The sequence below is a fragment of the Theobroma cacao genome, chromosome 5, assembly GCF_053813885.1.
Source record: "Theobroma cacao isolate CCN51 chromosome 5, ASM5381388v1, whole genome shotgun sequence".
Taxonomy (NCBI): Eukaryota; Viridiplantae; Streptophyta; class Magnoliopsida; order Malvales; family Malvaceae; genus Theobroma; species Theobroma cacao.
The window spans coordinates 2,920,158-2,945,255 of NC_142643.1; the positions used below are offsets into that span (position 1 = coordinate 2,920,158).

Here is a 25,098-nt window from a genome sequence, read left to right on the forward strand (position 1 = left end):
TTGTAAAAAATTTATCATTCATTTTGTTTTAAATTTTTTTTTTTAATGTAAAATATTAAAAAATTAAAAAATTAATATTATCAAAATCTAATATTCTTATTTTATTATATTTAAGTTTGTAATACTAAATATTAAACTATAATGTATAAACTATAAATAGTTAAATACAATATACAGAATTAATAATTTCTTTTTATACTCAAGATAATTTTTTCTTATATAATTAGGATTAATAAAAAATAACATATTAGTGAAATTTTAAATAACAACCCATAATGCAATTAGAACTTATATTTGAGAATTATATATACGATAATTTTTTAATTTTTAAAAATTAAACTTATTAAAAATAAAATTCATATAATAATAAAAAATTATGACAAGTAGGAGATATAACCTATATAACCAAAAAAATATGATTGATGATTCGTAAAAATTTAAAAAAAAAATTATAAAAACTTAAAATATATGAACAAATAGAATATAATTAAAAAAATAAATAAATAAAAATAAAAATAATATAAATAAATAAACTGAATAAAAATTTTTTCTTTTTATAATTTCACAATATAAAGGCAAAAAAAAAAGATGAGTGAAGAAATTTAAAAAATTTTAAAAAATTAAGAATTTGAATAAAATTGAATGAACTTGTAAGATTAGTTTATTATTTTTTAATTATATTAATTATTTAATAATAAATTATTTTAAAAAATCATTAAAAATATATAATATATAAAAAATTTCAAAAAGTTTGGTGGGCTCCCCATTACAAAGGACGCTCCGCCCCTGGGTATACTGTCATTTTATTCATTCTATTTATACATTAACGATTTTCAGTTTGGGTCAAACTAAGATACATTGAACTAGGTTTAAATTTTTATAAACTAATTTGGTAAATAAATCAAAAACTTCAACTTGCTTTAAAATAAAAATACTTACTTTTTCAGCTTAATAATTTTTTCGAAAACAACAACATCGACGTGACATGCTCCTTGAACATAGACAATATAGAAAAGATTCACACGATTAAAGGCACCCATCATTTCACCGATCCTTTAAATGTTGACTACGCAAATAAATAATTGGAACCCTTATGTTTTTGAACCTTTGTAATCGAGTCTGTCCTTTTTTTTTTTTTTTTCAGATCCATTCTCTCAGTCTCTCTCTATTCAGAGGAACTTTCTTGTTATATTTTATTTTTTCATCTTTGCTATGTACAATTCGCTTTTTCACTTCTTCGTCGTCTGTAAGTAAGCTTGAAGCAACGTTGAGATTTCAACACTCACTGCACAGTCTCCTCTCTTCACTCTCCCTCTTCTTTGTTTATCTTACGACCACGATCTATTCTCAAGGTTTTGTTATAATTTCCCACCAATATTTAATGCTTCGTTTCTTTCTATTGTTATAAGGTATTGTTACTAAGCTTTGAAGGTTTTGTATACCAAAACAGCAGATTCATGAATTTCTTCTTTTTTATGTTCATTGACTCAATAATTAATTGTAGGCGGTTTAAAGATGGAGGTTACCATGAAGGAGTCAACAATGGTATGTCCAGCTGAAGAAACTCCAAACCAAAGGCTATGGGTCTCTAACTTGGACTTAGTGGTGACAAGATACCATATTTGTACTGTATACTTCTACAAGCCAAATGGTTCTTCTGATTTTTTTGACACAAAAGTGTTGAAGGAGTCTTTAGGTAAGATTCTCGTGCCATTTTACCCCATAGCAGGAAGGTTGGGATATGATGAAAATGGAAGACTTGAAATAATCTGCAATGCAAAGGGAGTGTTATTCATAGAGGCTGAGACTACTTCTATCATGGATGATTTAGTTAAAGAATTTAAAGATGATTCAGAAGGTCCTCAACTAGTTCCAAAAATAGACTATTCTGGAGGAATTTCTTCCTATCCTCTACTCGGGTTACAGGTACAAGTTAGCTTTTACCAAACAAGAATAAAAAGGAAAAAATTAATAAAGTTGCTTTTTTGCATATAATTAACTTATGTGTTTATTAAAGAAAAATATTTTAATTAGCTGCTCACCTAATATTATTTTGAAAAAATTAATGACTGAAAAGTACGGATATATAGAGGGATTAGTAGAAACCATGCTGTGAGCTAGTTAGTAAGGGAGTTTAGCTGACCAAGTTTCATTCTTCTTTCAATCATTTAATTTATTATTTCTAGATTATATTTTGTCATAATTCATTCCTCTACAGATTGCTGTTAGAAAATATGAATGTTACATATAAGATAAGCAATACACCTCAACTTAATATATTTCAAAATTAAAATAAATTTCTCAAAATTAAGGAGTGGTTAGATTGTTTCATACATTTATCAATTAAACCCTGCTCTTTAGGTTGTGTGTCTAGTTTTCTAGTTCAAAAGTTTGTACTAGAAATGATAAACACACTTTTTTTTTATGAAAACTTCTTATGAATTTCCTTTTTCCTGAATTGCTTTTATAAGCCATGTATTTGACAAGAACAATTGCATATGAATATTGCAATTATTGGTAGGTAACTACTTTCAAATGTGGAGGAATTTCTCTTGGAGTTTCTACTCAACACACATTGGTAGATGGTTCATCTGGACTTCATTTCATTAATAGCTGGGCCAACACAGCACGAGGATGCTCCCCTAACATTGCTCCGTTCCTGGATCGTACCCTTCTTCGAGCTCGGCACCCACCGATTCCAAAATTTCGTCATGTTGAATTTGAGCCATCTCCTTCTTTACAAACAATGTTTTCAACTTCAGAATGCCAGCCAAGCCCCAAGCCATCAATTGTATCTATCTTTACGATCACAGCCGATAAGCTAAATGCCCTCAAAGCCAAAGTAAATGGAAATTCAAATAGTAATACAAAATATAGCACCTACAGTATCTTAACTGCACACATATGGCGTTGCGCAACCAAAGCGAGAGACCTCTTAGAGGATCAGCAACTCAAGTTAAACATGCCAGTTGATGGACGGAATAGATTGCATCCTCCTTTCCCTCCTGGCTACATTGGCAATGTAATCTTCATGGCTGCACTCGTTGCTCTAGCTGGTGAACTTCTATCAGAATCATTCATAGATACCGTCAAGAGAATTCATAAAATATTGAAAGAAATGGATGATGAATATCTGAGATCTGAAATTGACTACATAGAAAAAGCTCCTGACATAGAAGCTATCAGGCGAGGGTCACAAACTATGCGGTGCCCGAGCCTTGTTATCAACAGCTGGATACTGTTGCCTATCCATGAAGCAGATTTCGGATGGGGTCGTCCTATTTTTATGAGGCCCGCAAATATTGTCCATGAAGGAATAGTATACATACTTCCAAGCCCAACCAAGGATGGTAGCTTGACATTGGTGACACGTCTAGAGACATCTCACATGAAACTCTTTGGTAAGCTTCTTTACGAATTCTGACAACAAAAACGCTTGCTCGCTGCTAATTGTTGTCCTTTTCGAACGAGCTTGGATTCGTAGAGTCCATATCTTAGTTCTTTTGAGTGGCCTCAATTCTGTTTCCATAAGTTGTTTTTTGAGGTGTTTCGAGTTGTATTCTGCCAGTTGTTTGATTTATGGTGTTTCTCATCTTTGCTTTGCTTTTGGTTTGGAGTCTCCGTTTTCTAGTTATGCCAAAGTTGTAAACCTTATCTTTTAGTAGTAATAAATAAATTTTGTTTCCTTCATGCCAGAAGCAATCTACATAGGTTGATGTCTTTCCATATCTCTTTCTTTTTGTTGTTCATCCCCTTATTCTAACTCTAGGCCATTTGAATTCGCCTTCTCTTACTAAGTTGCTTTAGATTGACATATATATATATATAATGTGTTCATATATGTAATGTATGGAACTTTATTTTCAATGTGCTTTATTGTTCATTACTTGTTTAGCAGCAGTAGGTAGCATTCATGTTAACGAGCTGCTGGGGTTTTCCTTGCTTGGCCTTGGTAGTGAAACTACAGAAGGAATCAAAACGCATGGTATTTCATTTTTTTTTATTAGTATCCTTATTTGTAAAGAGAAATAAAAAAAGAAACCAGTACTCAAACAGTGATGATAATAGATATCCTGTTATGAGATACCCACAAGTATCTTATCTGCTTATATAAGATTAAGATATTTTATAATTAAGTTCGAGTAGGATTTGAGTATCACCCTTTAAGTATTCGATATCTAAATTTAATTTTTTTTAATTTATAAATTTATATTATTAATTAAATTAATTTATAAATTATAATTAATAATTAATTTATAATATTTTTTAATATATATATTTTATATATTATGTTAATTTACGATACCACATTATCATTCAAAGTCTCTAATCTTTAATCAAAAACTAGAGGAGAATATGTACGCACAATCACAAAAAGAAACCAGCACTCAAAAGAGTGTCTAAACCGGTTTCCAAGACTTCTTTCCTGAGTTGAGCTAAAGAATAGAGAAAGGGGAGGCAGATATTAGCTTGTTGAGAGAATCATGTCAGTCCTACGTACCAATCCGGCTGCTTTGATGTACACTTTTTTTCTTTTCTCGATACAAAAGCAGATCCTATATTAAGGTCATGTTTGGTTTAGCCATTCTTCCTCTATTCCTTATAAAATTTTATCCTCCTATTTGGTTTACTTTTGAAGAAAAAATAATCATTTTAAAAAAAAATAATTATTTTTTAAAATTGAGTAAAAGCTTGAAATAGCTAATACCACATTCTCTCATGATATTAGCTATCTCACACCTATGAGAATAAAATTTAAATATTTTAAAATAAAATATCGTTATTTATTTTTAAAAATTACAAATTTAAATTTATAAAATTAATATTTTAAATTAAAATTAAAAAATATTAATATTTTCATATTTTTATATTATAAATAAAAATTAATATTTTAAAATATTAATTTTTAAATTATTAAGTGAAATTTAAATTAAAAAATGAAAAATACAAATAGAAAAAAATAAATCTTATTATAATAAAAAGGTTAAGTTATTAATTATATATTATAAAATATTTTGAATTTAAAAATTAATTAAAAGTATTAATATTTTAATCATAATAATATTTAAATTGTAAATTAAATTAAAAATTATTAATATTTTCAATCAATTATAAATTATTAATATTTAAAAAATAAAATAAAAACAAATAATCATAATAACATTTAAATTATAAATAAAATAGTAGTATTTTATAATATTAATAATTAAATTATAAATAAAATATTAATACTTAAATAATCAACTATTAATATTTAAAAAATATAAATTATTAATATTTAAATGATAAAATTAAATAAAAATAAATAATCATAATAAAATTTAAATTATAAATAAAATATTTATATTTAAAAAATTAATCATTCCTTTTATAAATAAAATATTAATATTTAAATGATATATTATTAATAATATAAATAAAATATAAATTATTAATATTTAAAAATAAAATAAAATAAAAATAAATAATCATAATAACATTTAATATTAATGATTAAAGTATAAATAAAATATTAATATTTAAACTATCAATTTTTAATATTTTAAATAAATTATACATTATTAATGTTTAAAAATAAAATAATTTAAAAATAAATAATCATAATAACATTTAAATTATAAATAAAATATTAGTATTTTATAATGTTAATGATTAGATTATAAATAAAATATTAATATTTATAAAAAAAATAAAATTAAATAATCATATATATAATAAAAGGGTATTTTTATCTTTTTATTTTTATTTATTTTTATCCAAAATTATTGTTACCAATCAAACATTACAATAAGTCATATTAATTATTTCTATTTTATTACATTCATCATACTAAACTATATAATACCTATTCTATTATATTCTCATCTTATTCTATTATTACATAATAGTTATTTTATTTTATTTTTGTTTATTCTGTGAACCAAATGTGCTAATTGAATCTCTTATGCTAAGAATTTTATAATAACTTTGAATGTTCTGCTTAGGAAAGTAAAAAAAATAACTAAAAACTTGAGGGCAACAACCAAGCCAAAACAACGAGTCCTTATCAACATCTAGCAAAGGATCTTCCTTTTCGTAAAGTGTGGAAAATTTGTGACACCACCAAATGATAGCAGAAAGTAAAAAATTGGCTGTACAAGAAAAACCAAAGACATGTGGACATTGTTAATAGATAAATATTTAATAGCTAAACATAAAAAGCTTTTTCCCTTCCATGTTATGTAGTTGTAAATGAACACAAAAGTGGTAATCAATTGTTATTTTTCTCTAGAGAAATTGGAAGTCTTCCTCATCTTCTAAACTTTGGCTAAAAATTCAAATAATTCTAGTTAGATCAACCTTTTATACGTAATGAGAAATAATTATTTTTTTCATCATTTTATTGATTTGATTTTAATCAAAAAATTGAAAAAGGTATACTCCCATTCTATTCACTCCACTTATACATTAATGATTTTCAATTTAAGATAGTTTGGATTAAGTTTAAATTTTTATAAATTAATTTGGTAAATAAATCAAAAACTATAACTTGCTTTAAAATGTATTTGTCAAATAGAAATACATATCGTTTATTGAATTTTTATATTTTTTTAATATCGTATCGTATCGATAAAAAATTTTAAAATTAATTACAAATAATATTTATACATGAAAATAGAAAAAAATTAAAAATATTATATTTATCAATAAAATTGAAGATTATATGATATAAATTGAAAAACTGATTATTTTTTAATTTAAACTCTCAATTTATTTCGTAATATATTTTTAAATAAAATATACATTTTTATATTAATTTATTAATTAAAAATTGAGAAACACTTGAAATCAAAATGGGAATTTAATTTTTGAATACTTTTTTTTATTTAAAATCATTGAAACTTATAAAAATAATTTTAATATTTCAACTTAAAAAAATAAATAAATAATTTTTTAATAATTAATTAAGATCAAATTTATTAAAAATTTATCAACAGTATTATACGATCTGATAATACGTTTTTTATATTTAATTAAATATAATATAATTATAAATATATTTTATTTTTTATTAATATCATATCAATATAGTACAATACGAGTCACATTTTTCCAGAAACATCAACTTCAACTGACATGCTACTTAAATAGGCAAGCGAAGAGAACGATAAGGTGTGACACGTCAACGTCGACTACAGCGGCACGTCTGTTTAATATTTAAATGTTGACTAGCAAATAAATAATTGTAGCCCTTATGGTTGATCTCTCGTGGCTTGTCAACACCCTCATCTTTAATGTACTGATAAAATCACTCCCTCTTTTTTTTTAGATTTTTTTTGTCGTCTTCCTCATGCTCAGTACCCTTCTTCACCTACGAATAAGCTTGAAACCACGTCGAGAGACTTCACCACTCAGTGCACAGTTTCCTCTCTTCACTTCCCCTCTGCTTTGCTTATGATACCACCACGATCTATATTCTGAAGGTTTCGCTATAATTTCCCTCCAATATTAATTAAGGCTTCGATCGTTTCTTTCTACTGTTATAAGGTATTGGTAGCAAGCTTTTCCTTTGCATTGCATAAAGAACTTGCCTTTTAGAAAAGACATGATGTTTTGTAGGATAGGAATGAAAACCTTCCCATTCTTTGAAGGTTTTGTATACCAAAACAGCAGATTCATGAATTTCTTCTTTTTTATGTTCATTGACTCAATAATTAATTGTAGGCGGTTTAAAGATGGAGATTGCCGTGAAGGAGTCAACAATGGTATGTCCAGCTGAAGAAACTCCAAACCGAAGGCTATGGGTCTCTAACTTGGACTTGGTGATGACAATATACCATGTTCCTACTGTATACTTCTACAGGCCAAATGGTTCTTCTGATTTTTTTGACACAAAAGTGTTGAAGGAGTCTTTAGGTAAGATTCTGGTTCCATTTTACCCCATAGCTGGAAGGTTGGGATATGATGAAAATGGAAGACTTGAAATAATCTGCAATGCAAAGGGAGTGTTATTCATAGAGGCTGAAACTACTTCTATCATGGATGATTTAGTTCAAGATTTTACAGATGGTTCAAAAGTCCCTCAACTAGCTCCAAAAATAGACTATTCTGGAGGAATTTCTTCCTATCCTCTTCTGGGGTTACAGGTACAAGTTAGTTTTTACCAAACAAGAATAAAAAGGAAAAAAAATAAAGTTTCTTTTTGTGCATATAATTAACTTATATATTTATTAAAGAAAAATATTTTAATTAGCTGCTCACCTAATATTATTTTGAAAAATTAATGCTGAAAAGTAAGGATATATAGAGGGCTAAGTAGAAACCATGCTATGAGCTAGTTGGTAAGGGAGTTTAGCTGACCAAGTTTCATTCTTTTGCCAATTATTTAATTTATTATTTCTAGATTATATTTTGTCATAATTCATTCCTCTATAGATGCCTGCTAGCAAATATGAATCTTAAATATAAGATAAGCAATATACCTCAACTTAATATATTTCAAAATTAAGATAAAATTCTCAAAATTAATGAGTATTTAGATTATTTCGTATATTTCTCAATTAAACTTTGCTCTTTAGGTTGTGTGCTAAGTTATCTAGTTCAAAAGTTTGTATTAGAACTGATAACTATACATTTTTTTTATGAAAATTGCTTATGAATTTTCTATTTTCTGAATTTTTTTATTTCATGTATTTAGCAAGAAGAATCGCATATAAATATTGCAATTATTGGTAGGTAATTACTTTCAAGTGTGGAGGAATTTCTCTTGGAGTTTCTTGTCAACATACACTGGTAGATGGTTCATCTGGACTTCATTTCATTAATAGTCGGGCCAACACGGTGCGAGGATTGTCCCCTAGTATTGCTCCATGCTTGGATCGTACCCTTCTTCGAGCCCGAAATCCACCGACCTTAAAATTTCGTCATGTTGAATTTGAACCATCTCTTCCTTTACAAACTATGTTTTCAACTTCAGAATCCCAATAAGTCCCAAACCATCAATTGTATCAGTCTTCAGGATCACAGCTGATCAACTAAACACCCTCAAAGCCAAAGTAAATGAAAATTCAAATAGTAATACAAAATATAGCACCTACAGTATCTTAACTGCACATATATGGCGTTGTGCAACCAAAGCAAGAGACCTCTTAGAGGATCAGCAACTCAAGTTAAACATGCCAATTGATGGACGGAATAGATTGCATCCTTCTCTCCCACCTGGTTACTTTGGCAATGTAATCTCAATGGCTGCACTCTTTACTCTAGCTGGTGATCTTCTATCAGAATCATTCATAGACACTGTGAAGAGAATTCATAAAATATTGAAAGAGATGCATAATGAATATTTGAGATCTGCTATTGATTACATAGAAATAGCGCCTGACATAGAAGCTATCAGGCGAGGGCCACAAACTTTTCGCTGCCCAAACCTTCTTATCAACAGTTGGAAATGGTTACCTATCCATGATTCAGATTTCGGATGGGGTTGTCCTATTTTTATGAGGCCGGCAAATATTGTCCATGAAGGAAAAGTATGCATGCTGCCAAGCCCAACCAAGGATGGTAGCTTGACATTGGTGACACGTCTAGAGACCTCTCACATGAAACTGTTTGGAAAGCTTCTTTACGAATTCTGACAACATAAAGGCTTGCTCGCTGCTAATTGTTATCCTTTTCGATCGAGTTTGGATTCGCAAAGTCCTTTCTAATCTTGTTTTGTTGGATTATTTCAGGTCTATATCTTAGTTCTGTTGAGTGGTCTCAATTCTGTTTCCATAGGTTGTTTTCTAAGGTGCTTCTATTTGTTTGATTTATGGTGTTTCTCATATTTGTTTTTGGTTTGGAGACTTCGTTTTTTGGATATGACAAACTCGTAAACCTTGTTTTAATAGTAATAAATAACTTTTGTTTCCTTTATGAGGAAAAAAGGCTAGAAGCTAACTACATTTTTTTTTTAAAAGCACCAGAAGCAAGCTACATAGGTTGATACCTTTCCACTTCTCTTTCTTTTTGTTGTTCATCCCCTTGTTCTAACTCTAGCCCATTTGAATTCACCGTCCCTTACTATGTTGCTTTAGATCCATATATAATATGTTCATATCTGTAATGTATGCTACTTTGTTTTCAATGTACTTTATTATTCATTACTTTATTGTTCATTCCAACAATAGGCAGCGTTCATGTTAACGAGCTGCTGTGGTTTTTCCTTGCTTGGGCTTGGCAGTGAAATTGTAGAAAGAGTCAAAAGGCATGGTATTCATTTCTTTTTGACATAATATAAAAAATTTTTTAAATTATTTTAAAAACTTTAAGTAAGTTTTTATACCTTTATTACATTCAATCAAATTTTTATATTTTTATTTTAAATTAAATAAGTCATTATACTTTTTATTTTGAGTCAAACAAATTTTTATGATTAATTTTTAATTTAATCAAAATATCATTTATTATTTTATATCGTGTGATGTTGATGTAGTATGTTAAAATATCATAATTGATTATGATGTGATAAATTGATGTATTATAATTAATAATGACATAACATACTAATTTGACATGATAATATAATTATGTTGTATTTGTTACCGTTCACATCAATGCCGTTATAGTGTAATGTGAATTTGAAATGATAAGTGGTATATTTATCAATGACAAGTAATCAAACATTAATAATAAAAGTTTATTTGATTTAAATAAAAATACAAGATTTAATTGAACATAATAAAAAAAATAAAGATCTATTTGAATATTCTTGAATAATTTCAAAGATCTGAGCATTATGCTTTTTTTTTATTAATATCCTTGTTTGTAAAGAAGCAAAAAGTTTACATGAAAAGGTGAGAGGAAACATTTTGCTTTGTGTAGGCTTACAAGGAGGGCCTAATATATATATCGGGTTGGAAGCAACCAAGGTCCTGATATGTGCCAAAGGCTCCTCGGGTGGAGAAAGAAGCAATTGGGAGCCTAAGTTCGCATCCAGCTGCCTCCTGCGTAGCTATGGAAGAATTTCAAATTGCATAATGATCAATGTAAATCGAAAATTGAAGAAAACAATGAAATGTGAGTCAATGGACACCAGATGACTGATCTGTTTAACCTACATTTTCTTTCAGAATTTCATGTGGAATGAATAATTGAAGCTTCCATATGAACACTTTTTTGTTTTTCATTCTTTTCCTTTCTCAATACAGTTACTAGGCTTTAGATGTAGCAAGCGATCCAGTTTCGCCAGGCCCCGATCATGAGCTCCATTTGGTTTCGCCAGTTTCGCCAAGCTTCCATATGAACTCTGTTTCTTGGTTTTGCCTTCTTTGACAGATCCGATACTTGAGTTCTACAGGATGTATGTTATCTACAGGGGCCTTTCCTATTCCTGATGCCCCTTACGGAAACAGTCTTCTTTGTATGATACTGTAAAAACAAATGGTTTGGGTACATAAGAATCTGATCATAACTATACATTTAAGTTCAAATGTCAAACATATTAACATAAATAAAACTTTATTGCTCTTTTTCCCCACTACAGAATTAGATGGTGACAAATGCTGGGCAAATCAGTTGGCGAACATATTCTTGAAGTGCTTTGTCCGACAATAAAAAGATCTAATTTGCCGTGCACAGTTTAAACTAAGTGAACAGAACAAGGCAAATGCTACAACACTGAGGAGGCTATGGCCTAGGATAAACCACACCAAGGGAAAAAAACTGGTATAACAGATTTTGACTGTTTGCCATGTCAAGGGGCTTAATTCTTCACAGTTGTCACATGCTTGAGAAGCATTTGGACAACATCATCTGATATTCTTGCAGCCTCAAGGTTCAGGTGGTGAATCTTTGCTTCTGTCTCTTGCTCAAGCCGCTTCACATTAGCACCTGAATCTCCACTGCTCTGTTTGATGACCACAAGACAACATCAGAAAGAAAGAGGTAACAAATCTATAAAGGACTTCACAGCTCAAAACCTTGCAGCTTAAGAGAAGGAATTGATGCTATAAACATGCAAGGTGAGGAGACAAGCTTCCAATCCTCATTAGCAATCTCAAGAAATTGATGAATAGAAACTTCACAAGCTACAAAAAGAAAAGTCAGAATGCTAGGCTCTAGTTTAAAACTCAAGATGTTTTACCTCAGCAACTTTCCTCTGGAACTCCTCCTCCGCTTGAGCTCGATGTTCAGCAATCTCTTTTTCAGCCTCTTCCTTGGCTTGTTTCAGCCTAGTCATCTTTGCTAAAGGTAGATACCAAGGCAATAAGGAAACAAGGGAAATTAGTTCAGAGCTAAAAATGAAAAATTATAAAACTGAACCAAGAAAAAGAATTCTTGAGACCATACACTTCGAAAAGACCAAAAATCATGTATGGAAAAGCAATTACACGCATGTCAGAGTGCACACATTGTCATAAAATTATCATGTAAATTATGAGCTGCATACACACACACACACACAATTCATCACGAGAAAATAATACAGCCAACTCTTCCATAGAGCTCATGAAGAGGACAATTTTCTTTTCTTATTCTTTCTCCTTCTAAAGTTCAGGCATATGAGAAGAAAGCCTCAAATATATTCACACCAAGTCTTGCAGGCATAGTTCACATACAAATGAACAAAAAGAGATAACAATATATCAAAACAAATCCAGGTAAATCACTTCAAACTGTCCAATCTGAAAATCTGTCAAAAACAACACATAGAATGGTTACCATTTCTGGCGGCATTGACGATATGCTGAGCTTCTTGTTCCGCGGCAAGCAACTGCTGAATTCCACCTTGACCCCTACTGGCTTCCATGATTTCCTACAATGCCAAAAGCCCAAAATAACTTTCAAGACAAGATTGATTATAACAGTATAATTGTATAGTCTGGCAGGCAGAGAACCCCACTCATAACCATTAAGGTACTTTGAGGTCTGAAAGAATTAAATTTGGAGCACATGAAATGAATAAATCCCAACAGGTTAAACTAAACACAAACTCAAAAGTTCATGAGTGTAGATGTCAAAAAAGAAAATTTGGATTCCAGGCTTATCAGAGTGTTAAGATAAACTATTACAGACCAGGGCTAATCATATTGATAAACTCAACAGAAGCAAGCTTATAGCTCTAACCTATAATCTATTAGGCTTATGTTAAGTTCTCAATAGAAGGGACATCATAAACTCAATTTTACCACAAAGTCTAGTACCTAAACTCTAATTTTATTGTTACAAGAAAATTTTTTAGTATGCCTGGAAAGTTCATTTCACAGGAAGAACTATAGCTACATTTTGCACAAGGGTCCTGAGCAAGATGCAAACTTTAACCTCCAAGAAACAGTTAAGATTCAAATCCTCATAGGATACAACACAAAATTTAAAACTAATTATTTAAGGCTTAGACAAAATAAAGTTAAATCAAAGATCTTTCCTCGAATCCCATCAACACCTTATATCCTCTTATAGCTAAGAGGCTTTTCCAAAAGACTTCACCAATTCAATTTAGAGGAACAAAAAGACTTCAAAGTAAAATCTAAAAACAACCCACCAACCAAATCCAATTAAAATTAAACTGAAAAGACTTAAAAAAAAAAAAAAAAAGGATCTCTGCTTTTCTGCTTTCTGCTTTCTTAGTTTGATCTTTCACAGAATTCTATTCTCTCCCCATGAATAACACTATAACAGAACATATCGTTTTGATCTTTTGGCAAGGCAGAGAGCAGAATAAAACCCCATATGAATTATAACGAAGATATTAAAAACTGAAGTAAAAAGGGAAAAATTTTGGGTTACCTTGAAAAGAGTGTCTAGATTTTTGTCTGAAGATTTCAGTGCAAAACTGAAGGACGCTTGTTTGACTGATGCAAGGGAGGAAAATAAACTGTTAGCATCACAAAGAGAACCGAGGTAAACCATGTCGTTTTGATTTCCACGAGGGCTTTTATAATTGGTTGGTAATGCTTCCATTGCTTTTGCCCTACATATAAGCCAGAATTTGGATTTGGGGCTCAATTCGACTCTTTTTTTTTTTTTTTTTTTTTATGCTTGGCAAATTCATTATTCATTGTGGTTAAAGCAATGGTAGTAATGCTTATTTACAAGAAATTTTTTTTCATATTTTCAAGCTTAACAAATAATAAAAAATTATACCCCAACATTTAGATGAATAATTCATCTAATTAATGCATGATTCTATTTAAAAAGTAAGGTTCAAATTTTCTTTTTTCAAATAAAAAAATATATTACTAACCACAATTGTCAAAATATCAAAATGAGTGCAAAAATATAGTGTTAAATTTTGCCCTTTATGACTATTGCTTAAATGAACTTAAAACATAAATATGAACAATAAATTAAGAAAGAATATCTTTGCAAGTATGTAGTATCCCATATTTATTCAACTTATGATAAACGTTCAACGTTCCCAATTTTAGTAGATAACCGAGCAAATCACCAACTCCTGTATCAAATCTCCATGGCATTCAAGTGGTGCATTCTTCTCCATCTTCACCACACAGGAAGTTCCGCTGCTTAGACAATCCAACCTAAATTCTATGGTGGAAATAGAAAACACATAAAGCTAAAATAATAGAGCTTCAGAGAATTGGAATTGCGGAAGTTGATTTAGATATAAATAGCTTCAAACCCCTCCTTTCTTGGCCAAGCACGTATACTGTGCTCTGATATTATCATTCTTCCTCTTCTGGTAAATAAATCCTCCCACCCCAATAACACAAGCACCAACCAGAACTCCAGCCACAGCCCCATTCACTCCATTCCAAGAGTCCTCATCTTCATATGGTTCAACAGGCTCATCTTCAGCCCTGTAGTTGAATGGCAAGATTGTCTGATGACTTGTTGGAGCCAAACCAAAAGTTTCATCGTTTGAAGGAGTCATTTGGATGGTGGGGTCTGATTCTGGGAATGAGACTGCCTCTGATGGTGCAGGGACTGCAGTTTTTGGTAGAGAGCTGTAGTCATTAAGTTCAGGTACATTTTCAGGATTTTGGGATTCTGTGTTGGGAGGAGTAACTGATGAATAATCCTGGCTGGTGATATCTTCCTCCCCTTTTGTTTCAGGAGCTGGAGTATTAACATAGGTAACAGGGGAATGATTCTCTTGAGTGAAACTCCCATCGTCTGAGGTGTCAAGAGCTGGAGTATTGTCGACGTATGCAGGGGCAACAGCAGGAGATTTATTCTCTTCAAGACTAGTAGCATCCACATTAGGAGAATAAGAAGAAGGAACAGACGTATTCTCTTGTGACGGTATCTCGTTATCTTTGTTTTCAGCAGAAAATAAATTCTCTTGAGAAACATTCTCGTCTTCTTTGGTTTCAACAGCAGGAGTATCCACACTCGGGGAAGGAGGGAGAGATGTGTTCTCCTGGAAAAGATCTTCACTCTCTTTGGTTTCAACAGCTGGAGGATCCGCCTTCGAAGGAGGAAGAGATGTATTCTCTTGAGAAAGATTATCCATATCTCGGGTGTCAAGAACAGAATTATCAACATTAGAAGGAGAAAGAGAAGTGGAGATGTTTTCATCACCTTTGTTCGATTCAAGTGTAGGATCATCAACGGATGGAGGAGATGCAAGGTCTTGAAAGAGCTTTTGCTCACCTTGGGTCTCGAGAGATGGTTCATCAGCATTAGAAAGATTAGAAACATTCTCTTGAGAGAGTGTTTCGTTGGGTTTGGTTTCAACATCAGGAATGTTGGAGCTAGGAGGAAAAGAAAAATATGTTGGAGAGAGAGTTTCAGCTACAGCTTCAGCTTCAGTAGTTGGACTGTCGGGGTTGGGAAGAAAAGGTAAAGATTCTAGGGAAAGAGATTTGTTTTCAGATTCTGATGCCGCTGGAGCATAAGATTGCTCAGAAGTCGTTGCAGAAATACTATGATTTGCTAAAATTGAAAATACTATAGACAAAAAGAGACATACTTTGGAGGCTTGTTTTGGCATGTTTGGTGTCTTGGAGAGAAGGAAGCTTATTGGAAAATTATGCAGAACCGATGAGAAATTGCAAAAATGCGAGGATTTTTTCAAGGCACAAAAGAGCTATAGATTTAAGATATGCAATGAAACTCTTTAATTTCCCAGTTTAGAAGGCACCACATTATATAAACTCTAGTCAGGAATTAGAGTTGCATGAAGAAATGATGAGAAATGGGATTCAATTCTCGTTAAAGTTTGTCTGATGGTGATGCCATGGTGACATTGTTTTCTGCATTAAATGAATAGATTATCTGGCTGGAATCATGAAAGGTTGCCATTAATAAATCCTCAATATCAGAGTTTAATGCATTGCCAAAAATGAGTGCTAATACCATTAAATTCCTTTCCTTGTTATAAAAAATTTCCGAGAAAGACAAGGTGCCCTGAGACAATGAGGAATGCCACCTCACTTAACACATGCCAAATTTTGAAAACTTGACATGATACAGCAACCTGGTCTGATTTGAACTCCCTGATTATTTTTCCCCTGTTGAATCTGGCATTGGCCATATGAATGTTTCGTTGTCTCTTTTCTTTTTTTTTTTTTTTTCCATTTATCTTTGGTAGAGGCACCTAAAGCTGTTTCTCTTGCTTCATTTCTGAAACAGTTCAGTTGAAAGTCCTCTGGAAACAGATAATCTTGATTCATCTTAGCGGTTTATAAGCTAATCAGATCAGATGATCTATTATTCCAGAAAGTTAAATTCACCAATCTCCTCCTCATGGTAGAGTATTTCACATTAGACAGGAGTTGTCAGGATTAAAATCATTCTCAATACTATAGGTTTTATGTACTTAAATTGCTTTGAAGTACCCCCAGTTTACTGTTATTTTCTGTAGCTGCCACCGACTTAAGAGCTAGAAAACACCAACAGGGCTAATATCTAATTCGTTTGTTACGATATCCAAAGCCCTTGTTTTCCTGTTCTTGATCAGGTCACTTTTGAATGGATAAATTTGCCAATTTCACCACATTTATAAGTCCCCCAAGTCATTTTCCATCCAGATAAAAAAGAAGGAAAGAAAGGATAGGGAAATGAACTCTTTCAAATAAAGACACACAAGGTACTCGATGATAAAATTTTCAAAGACAACAAAGAGACACCGAGACAAAGAGAAAAAAAAAGGATAGGCAAGAAAAACAGGGATGATGACAACACTTGGGCACATTAAAAATAAGTGTTAGATGATGCAGAGGAGCATTACACCTTCCATTATAATTTACAAATTCAATGGTCCGTTAAAGCCTCTTGACCACATAAAACTTCATTCCTTCAAGGCAACCTTTTTTCTTCTCTCGTGGCTGGAGAATTATTGCTTAATATTTTTTTACATGGCAGAGCTGCTCCTGAAGGATCCAAGAGCTTTAGCAGCAGCTGCCCTCAGGATATACTGGTGATAGATTGCAGCAATGGCGGCACCAATGAAAGGTCCAACCCAGAAAATCCACTGCAAGAATTCAAACACAACAAATGTTGCATTAAGCATCAATACTTCAAAAAGGTTGCCTTGAAATTAAGGAAAAATTAAAATCAATTGTATGAGTGACAGGTTCATACTTGGTCATCCCATGGCTTGTCCTGGTTGTACATAACAGCAGCTCCAAAACTACGAGCAGGGTTAATACCGGTGCCGGTGATCGGAATAGTGGCCAAGTGAACCATGAACACAGCAAACCCAATGGGAAGCGGTGCCAAGACCTTAAATTAGAATATAGAAAAAAAATTAGTAACCAAAAAAAATGGAAAGTTTTTGTACACTTTATGTCTAGCTACTTCCAATGGTGATTTCAAATTAGGAACCATAAAGTCAATGAATTTTGCGATCAAACCAAAATTAATTAGTAAGATTTCTAAGAAATTTGTACCCTAATTTGAGAGGATAAAAAGGGAAAAAAGAAAGTGTGGAGTTGGTTGAGTTAGAGACATACAGGGACGTGGGAGTCTCTTGCATTCCTCTTGGGATCAGTAGCAGAGAAAACAGTGTAGACAAGAACAAAGGTGCCGATGATTTCAGCGCCCAAGCCGGTTCCGGTGCTGTATCCATCAGCGAGGCTGTTGGCTCCTCCTCCATACCGGTTGTAGTAAGATTTTTGGAATGCCTTCACCAGCCCACACCCACAGATGGCTCCCAAACATTGAGCAGCCATGTACAAAATGGCTCGGACCAAAGACACCTTCCTAGCCAGGAACAGCCCAAAGGTCACTGCAGGATTGATGTGCCCCCCTGCATATTTCATCAAAAACTGTTAGCCATCTGCTAAGTTACCCAGTTTTTACCCTATTTTAATTGTAATTTCTTAAACCTTTTTTGACACTTTCTTGCTTCTGAAAAATCTTTTACTTCAGTGGGAACATGTTCTTGGAAAACTGATTTGGCAAATGATCTGTTTTTGGCTTTAAGAAAAAGTTACTATATATTTTAGGGAGATGTCACTTGTCAGTCATAATTGCTAACCAAAACCATTGATCTTAGGAAAATACCCCGTTTATCCAAGAAGTAAGATATGATCAATTACCCAGAGAAAAAGATAGAGAGAGACACTTATACTTTACCTGAGATGCCAGCAGTGCAGTAAACAAGGATAAAGATCATGCCACCGAAAGCCCAAGCAATGCCAAGAATGCCAACACCACCGCATTCATCACCACCCTTGTCAATCTGGCTCTTGTATCCGATCACTGTCAACACAGTGATGTACAAAAACAAGAGCGTGGCAATAAACTCAGCTATTATAGCCCTGTAAAAGGACCATTTTGTCAACTCCTCCGCGTCGACCAACGGAGCTGGCGGAGGATCATGGTAGTCTTTGGCTTGGAACTGACCACCGACCTCAATGTCCTTAGCCATGGCCTCTTTGCGCTAAGAAAATTCAATGACAAGGTGATCAAAGAGAAGATAGAAGCTTGGAGGAGAGCCTTGTTTGTTTATCTTTCTTTAAAGAATTTTTGTGATGGGAAGCATGGAGAAGTGGAGTGGGGGTATATATGGGGTGAGGTGAGAGAGTTGAGTGAGTGTCAATCAGCTTGGCTTTGCCGCCCCATATTACAAAAGTATGGTTTGATTCCCTGTCCGTGACCCCACCAAGGGTGAGTGTTTACTCATGGACTTTGATTCCCTGGCTCCCCGTGATTTGGCCACTACTTTGCAAGGTAGTTCAGGTCGCTTGTAATTCTTAAAAACAATATGATTATAGCCCACTTAGGTCTTAAAAGTTCCAGCTTTGAATTTGTTGAGAAAAATCCAAGTTCATTTAATGTAATTTTACTTTATGAAAGTGGGTGTGAAGTTTGAATCATGATCAAGTTCCATATGATGTCTACCTAAGCAATTACATTGCAGCACCAAATGTAGTTGCATTTATAAAGTGGAAGCTAGTTTTATATTTTCATTATGGTAAGAAAGTTGAATAGAAATTCATTTGATGTCTTGTTTAGTATCTCTTTTTATAATTTTGTGTATTTAATTTTATATACAATCAATCAAAAATTTTAATCCTTAAATCTTAAATTCTAATTAAAAAATTACTAAACATGTGACGCAAAAATAGAAAAAAAAACTAAGCGAACCACCAAATCAAAATAAAGAAATTTTATTAAAAAAAATAATACAATTAATTGATCTAGCATTTATTTGTCATCGTGTTTATTTTATCTATTAACAAAAAATCCGGGTAAAATAAATTGTTACAGACATCCTCCTTACTATTATAAACCATATATATATATAATTCATATGTGTTTCAATACGGATAATTGATAATCATGTTTAACTATTACTAATACTATGTTTCTAACTGCTCTAGGCATATTAAAATGGGCCCCCTATCAAAGAAACAGTATATACTTGGCAGGTATTGTTGGAGTCAATCTCTCTCTTTGTTCTTAAACATATAAAAAGTGAACAGATAAGATAATTAATTTAGCTTCTTACTTCTTCATTTTATTAATCCATAAGCAACAATGTATTTTACATCATGAATATTTTAATTAGATTGGTGGTTACTTAGTTAATATTAACCCATTAATTAACTTGAATAGTGGATCTTCCACTGCAAAAAATACTAATCTTTCACTGTAGCACCACTATTACTATTATTGTCCTTCATTGCAATGATGATTGATGGGCCAAAATAAAAAAAGGTGTGGTTACGTAAGGAAATACAAGACTTTCTCCTTCGGAAAAGGCCAAATAAAATGTGAAGAATGCAGCGTCGTTTGATCTGGCGAACACTGATGAAAGCGGCAGGTAAGGTAAAACATTACCGTTCCTGTTAACTGGCTCATAATTCGCCACGTGTCTTCAATCTGATGGGACCATCCCCTCCAAGGCAGTATTTGGACAGCAAGAATCACATGAAATGGTGTGCCGGGGTGTGACGGTGCGCGTGCCTAAATTGGTGTACCGACTCATCAGTGTTCCTTTCACCAGCACCGTCCAGTTCAACTTGGTCCCACCCACCACCGCCGCTGATTGACTCAACCACTCTTGTCCTGCCACGTTGTATTTTAAACAGCCGCCACCAATCATTTCTCACTTATACTACACTAATATATTTTGTTTAAACAAAAATCGCTGTGCTTATCCCTAATCAATAATCATCCCCATAGTCTTGGGCCACAGTCCAAGCAATAGGGAAGAAATATTAGAATATGTTCCTGGCTTACGTTAAGCCACGTGTCAAATAGTCTGTTTTCAAAGACGAAGTTGGGGTTTTAGCCGTTGATAGCCCATTAGCATGGTCGGTTGTCGTCTTCTGATCTTTCATCATGTGCCAAATAATATTTCTTCCCCAACATTTTTTCGTAGCCGATAATACGGCCCCAACCTTTTTTTGGTCAAAAAGAAAAGTCCAAAATTATATTGGGTAGGGTGGTATGACAAAGATAATGGACCATTCGAGATAAATGTTAAAAAGAAGGGTATTTAAAATTATTTACATTGAGATTAAAAATTTATCTATTGAGTAGTCAATTTTTATTAAAATACGACTTTGTATATGTTACCATAATGTATATGATATATACATTGCATGTTTTTTATATCTTAACATTATGTGCATGATACACTGCATTTCCATATAGAACCAGAGAATATAAATAAAAAATTCATAAGAGAAAAAAATAAAGTTAGAAGTATATAACAATTGTTAATATTTTTTTAAATGACAAGTGACGTTTGATTAATAATAATTAATTAATTATTAATTGTAAAAACTTATTTAATATAAAATAAAAATAAAAATGTTTGATTGAACATCATATAAAAACAAATATTGATTTAAAATAATTTAAAATTTTTCTTAACAAATATGCCTTTTATATATCACTCCATGAGTAACTCATCAGTTAAAATTGAAAGAATAAAAAAAACTACTTTTTTTCATTCTATGAATGACCTTAAAAAAATATGGTGAGAAAAAAATATATGTACGTTTTTCCATATTTATTATTTGGTTCATATATTTACCTAGTCAAAGCCTACAATTAATTACGTTTCTAATTCATTGCCTATAATTACTACACATGGAGAAGTATTTTTTGTTTTTTACCAACTCCATTATAGAAAAGGAAGAAATATGTGGGAAAATGGGAGTTTAACCTTTTTACTTTATTCCCTGCTTTATCTTTTGCCACTTTGAAAGAGAAATTATACATGCGCGTGTGTTGAACATCGTGTATCATGCATTTCATTTCTCAAAGAAAGGTGGAAAAGTAAACCCCATCAAATAATTAAGACAGTTTCGAGTTGTTCCAAGATGCAATGCTCTACATTTCCCTGGAAGAATGTAGTTGGTTTGGTCTTCTCCAGAAGCTGCACTTAACTACTCATTATGTGTCCAACTCAATTGGAAGCATATGGCCCTCTTTTCTCAACATTTTTTTTTTGTTTCAAAATCATGCCACTTGATGATTACAAGTTCAATCTAGCTGTCTTCACGAGCTTTTATTTGACTCCAATTATTAACAGAACACAAGTTTAATCCCCACAGATATTGCCAAGAAACTGAACCACATGCAAGGAGAAAAGAGTTTCTTTCTTAACTAGTCATTCCTTGTCTCATTGAAGGTTGTCCTCCTATGAGATTCCTTATGGGAAAAGATTGGGCAGATCAAACCACAAAAAAGGCCAATGCCAATTATCAGCCTGGAATCTATTAGAATTGCCCACAGTATTAGCCAACTAGTACCGGGACATTAATGCACGAGCGAGATCATTAATGCCATAATAATTTGGTGTTGGCTCTGTGGCAAATCATTGCAACAAGCCTGCTAGGAAACTAGTAACAAAAGAAGCAATGAAATCAAGGAAAATAAGACTAGAATTGCAATGGAGCAAATAAAACAAAATGGATCGAGTTGTTTTCAGAAAGAACATTCTGTCGACGTGTTAGCACCACAAAAGTTACAATTTATGACCTCAGGATTCACAAGAAAGGAAACTGCAATCCAAATTTAATTTCTTAGTCGTCATCCGATTCCTCAGCCTCTTCTTCTGCGATTGTCTCCAACACTGGAGAATTTGACGTTCTGAGAGGTGAAATGACAAGGGCTGGTGCCACTTCAATCCAAGCACTCAGATATCTAATCTCCTTTGCCATTGCAGAATAACAAAGCCTTTCCTTTTACCGGCTGAAAGAGAGACCAGTGGAAAAGATAAAACCTGGAACTGGAACTGGAACTTGTCTGCAAGATTATGGACTTTGCTGGATGTAGACTGGAACTGGTTTGAGTGGTGAATGGGTGTGGTGGGTGGTTCTTATAATGAGTTAAAATAAGCAAATTATTGACAAGAAGAATGGGAATGGAGAGGTTGCCTACCCTTTAAGCTAAAGCCATGTGGAAAATACGGAAGATCAAGTAATTAAGTAAAGGCCCTGTCAGAAGCATGGGACAAATGTGGAAAACACTTGTCGAGTGCACATGGTAAGCAAAACTACCATACAATTGGTTGGATGTAACTTTATGGTCAGGACAGATTATTTCCGAGTTGAAAGAAAAGAAAGGGACGACGCGGCAAGTTTTCAAAAGCTACCACCCTAATTAGCTCCATTTGTTTCACTCAAAGCCACGAGTTAAAATCGGTGCACGTGTCCCCCATTCAGAAGATTGACTTGATTATCAAATGACGAACCAGACCTCGAGATTTTCCCTGCAGCACATCATTTACCTTCTCAAATTTAACATTTAACACGTTGAGATGAGAGGGCGCTTGACTTCTGACAAAAGCTTTGGTTGGAAATTTAATAAAGATAGCATTAGATTTGACAGATATAAAGACATAGAGGGAGAGAAACTAACAGGAAAAACGATGGATGATAATGCTATGTATAGGGATTGGGAAGATATTGGCAGAGTTATGCCGGTATGGCTTTTCAAAGCCATTTTAATTAACTTAATTTATACTTATAAGGAATAAACTTATCATCAATTGGTTTCATTTTTTCTTTTGAAGTGCAAATTGGATCAAATCCTATAGTTAGAAATTTAGAATTAGCTTTCTTGGGTGTCAAAGTTTCAGCCTGGAAATGTTAATCATGCAATTCTCAAGATGATTGCAGGATGATGACATAAGGGAATATTTGAGAGCAAGACAGTAATTTAATTAATGAAATTATTTACTTTCTTTCGATGGAAGAGAATATGTACAGAATAACAGGAAAACTAATCTACAAAATTTACAGTACATTGCTGCTTTAAGGAGTACTTAGTTTTCTCAATCCTTCATGGATGATGATGCAGTCATGTCCTTTTCAGACTCGTTTTGGTTGCTTCTCCTCATTACTTAAATGAACCATTTGTTCCGGTAAAGGGCCAATCGGAACATTCCTTTAGATGCTAACAAGTCTCGAGGAATTCAGGTGCACTCAGCAGAATCCTGGAATTATGAATTGTCATCATATTCCTCGGCAACATCTTCAACAATGGTCTCCAAACCAGGAGAATTGGAAGGCTTTTGCGGGTAAATAATAGGAGCTGGAGCTACTTCAATCCAGTTATACATTTTCCTACTTCCCTTAGCCATCAAAGAAGCCTGAAAGAAAAGGTTATTGTTGTCTTAATACTATCTATTGACGATTAACAAGGGTTAACAATGAACTCCTCTCTTCCTCCTGTTCCTGGGAAGAAGAGAGATATGTCAAAACACCTGGGGAGGACTTTCAAAAAGGCTTTTTGTGGGTTTTACAAAGAGAGAAGGAGGAATCAATTGCAATTTGAGGAGAATGTGAATGCCAACAGAGCTTAAATAGGGAAGGATGAAAAAGACAGCCAAAAATATCCAAGCAAGGAAACAAAGGAGGGTTGAGTCATAGGCCAGATTGATGGTAGGCCGCAGTCCATGTGTACATTGTTCAAACACGGTTTCTTTTACTACGAAAGAAAAAAGAACATTCCGGAGAGGATACGTGTGAAAATCTTGGAGGCAAACGTATTTATTTCACCAACATTATTGGCATTCTTCCAGGGGAATTACAAGCGCTGATTCCAGGGTAAGTTCCAGCATTCGTACGCAAAAATAGAAAAGGACTCGGGGTCTAAATAGAGGTTCTCAATACCAGCCATGAAAAGGTTTTAGAAAACCAAAGAGAGGCCTCAGCCTTTGAAACAAGTACTGACACTAGAAATGCAACTCGATCCTTCTCCATAGAATTGATTTGTTTTTAAAACAGACTGTTGTCAATGGGGCTGATATATATATGGACCTGCATCCGGTAGAGGAATGCCAGTGATAGTTTAGGCTACTGGTTGAAGAAGGGGTTCATGTACATTGTCTTGCACAACTATGCGGCTTGTTTAAGGAAGGATTACTCCTTGCAAAGTCTTTGGATGTATAATCATATATTCTTCATTGTAAAACTGTAAGCAGCTGTTTCCATTTTTTGCATCACCGTGTGATTTGTGAATGATTTGTGATTGTCTCATGCCCGCATTGAACAAAAATCTTCTGTTCTCCTTACCTGCCCCACGAATAAATTTTTGACGAGTGTCAACTTAATGCTCATAATGTAAAATAGGTTAGCCCCGTGTTCAAAAACCCTCTATACAAACAAAGAGTAAAATTAAGTATTATCATTGAAAAAAATACTTAATACTGATGGTGTTAGTGGGAATCAATACATAGCTGGAAAGCCTACCCTAGCATAAAGG

The 25,098-nt window shown here is 32.8% G+C and overlaps 3 protein-coding genes and 1 pseudogene across 6 annotated transcripts; 2 read left to right on the forward strand and 2 right to left on the reverse strand.

Annotated features, from left to right (window-relative positions):
• The first annotated feature begins 1,109 nt into the window (after positions 1-1,109).
• On the forward strand, positions 1,110-3,688 carry LOC18597948 (shikimate O-hydroxycinnamoyltransferase-like). 3 transcript variants are annotated; one of them, XM_088806424.1, is made up of 3 exons: positions 1,110-1,352; positions 1,505-1,926; positions 2,522-3,688. In XM_088806424.1, exons 2-3 carry the CDS (start codon positions 1,516-1,518, stop codon positions 3,422-3,424), a joined length of 1,314 nt encoding a protein of 437 aa, XP_088662550.1. In that variant the 5' UTR covers positions 1,110-1,352; positions 1,505-1,515; the 3' UTR covers positions 3,425-3,688. The 3 variants fall into 3 exon arrangements, with proteins under 3 accessions (XP_088662550.1, XP_088662551.1, XP_088662552.1); XM_088806425.1 differs by having other exon boundaries at positions 1,209-1,409; XM_088806426.1 differs by having other exon boundaries at positions 1,213-1,352; positions 1,516-1,926.
• A 3,586-nt stretch (positions 3,689-7,274) lies between these two features.
• On the forward strand, positions 7,275-9,897 carry LOC148762353 (shikimate O-hydroxycinnamoyltransferase-like; annotated as a pseudogene). The gene is made up of 3 exons (XR_016026326.1): positions 7,275-7,527; positions 7,705-8,126; positions 8,716-9,897. The product of XR_016026326.1 is annotated as a shikimate O-hydroxycinnamoyltransferase-like (transcript).
• A 1,567-nt stretch (positions 9,898-11,464) lies between these two features.
• On the reverse strand, positions 11,465-13,909 carry LOC18597950 (V-type proton ATPase subunit G-like). The gene is made up of 4 exons (XM_007027264.3): positions 13,750-13,909; positions 12,685-12,778; positions 12,107-12,207; positions 11,465-11,869 (listed from the first exon to the last, which is right to left on the reverse strand). Exons 1-4 carry the CDS (start codon positions 13,870-13,872, stop codon positions 11,726-11,728), a joined length of 462 nt encoding a protein of 153 aa, XP_007027326.3. The 5' UTR covers positions 13,873-13,909; the 3' UTR covers positions 11,465-11,725.
• Positions 13,910-16,978: 3,069 nt separating this feature from the next.
• LOC18597952 (aquaporin PIP2-2) lies at positions 16,979-18,914 on the reverse strand. The gene is made up of 4 exons (XM_007027266.3): positions 18,505-18,914; positions 17,880-18,175; positions 17,509-17,649; positions 16,979-17,398 (listed from the first exon to the last, which is right to left on the reverse strand). Exons 1-4 carry the CDS (start codon positions 18,797-18,799, stop codon positions 17,279-17,281), a joined length of 852 nt encoding a protein of 283 aa, XP_007027328.1. The 5' UTR covers positions 18,800-18,914; the 3' UTR covers positions 16,979-17,278.
• Positions 18,915-25,098: the final 6,184 nt, after the last annotated feature.

Coding starts and splice junctions, on each gene's coding strand:
- LOC18597948 (XM_088806424.1), top strand. CDS start 1,516: ATGGAGGTTACCATGAAGGAGTCAACAATGGTATGTCCAGCTGAAGAA. Junction 1,927..2,521: donor ATCCTCTACTCGGGTTACAG/GTACAAGTTAGC, acceptor AATTATTGGTAG/GTAACTACTTTCAAATGTGG.
- LOC18597950 (XM_007027264.3), bottom strand. CDS start 13,872: ATGGTTTACCTCGGTTCTCTTTGTGATGCTAACAGTTTATTTTCCTCC. Junction 12,779..13,749: donor ATCTAGACACTCTTTTCAAG/GTAACCCAAAAT, acceptor TTGGCATTGTAG/GAAATCATGGAAGCCAGTAG. Junction 12,208..12,684: donor CGTCAATGCCGCCAGAAATG/GTAACCATTCTA, acceptor ATCTACCTTTAG/CAAAGATGACTAGGCTGAAA.
- LOC18597952 (XM_007027266.3), bottom strand. CDS start 18,799: ATGGCTAAGGACATTGAGGTCGGTGGTCAGTTCCAAGCCAAAGACTAC. Junction 18,176..18,504: donor CTGCACTGCTGGCATCTCAG/GTAAAGTATAAG, acceptor TGAAATATGCAG/GGGGGCACATCAATCCTGCA. Junction 17,399..17,508: donor ACAAGCCATGGGATGACCAA/GTATGAACCTGT, acceptor GAATTCTTGCAG/TGGATTTTCTGGGTTGGACC.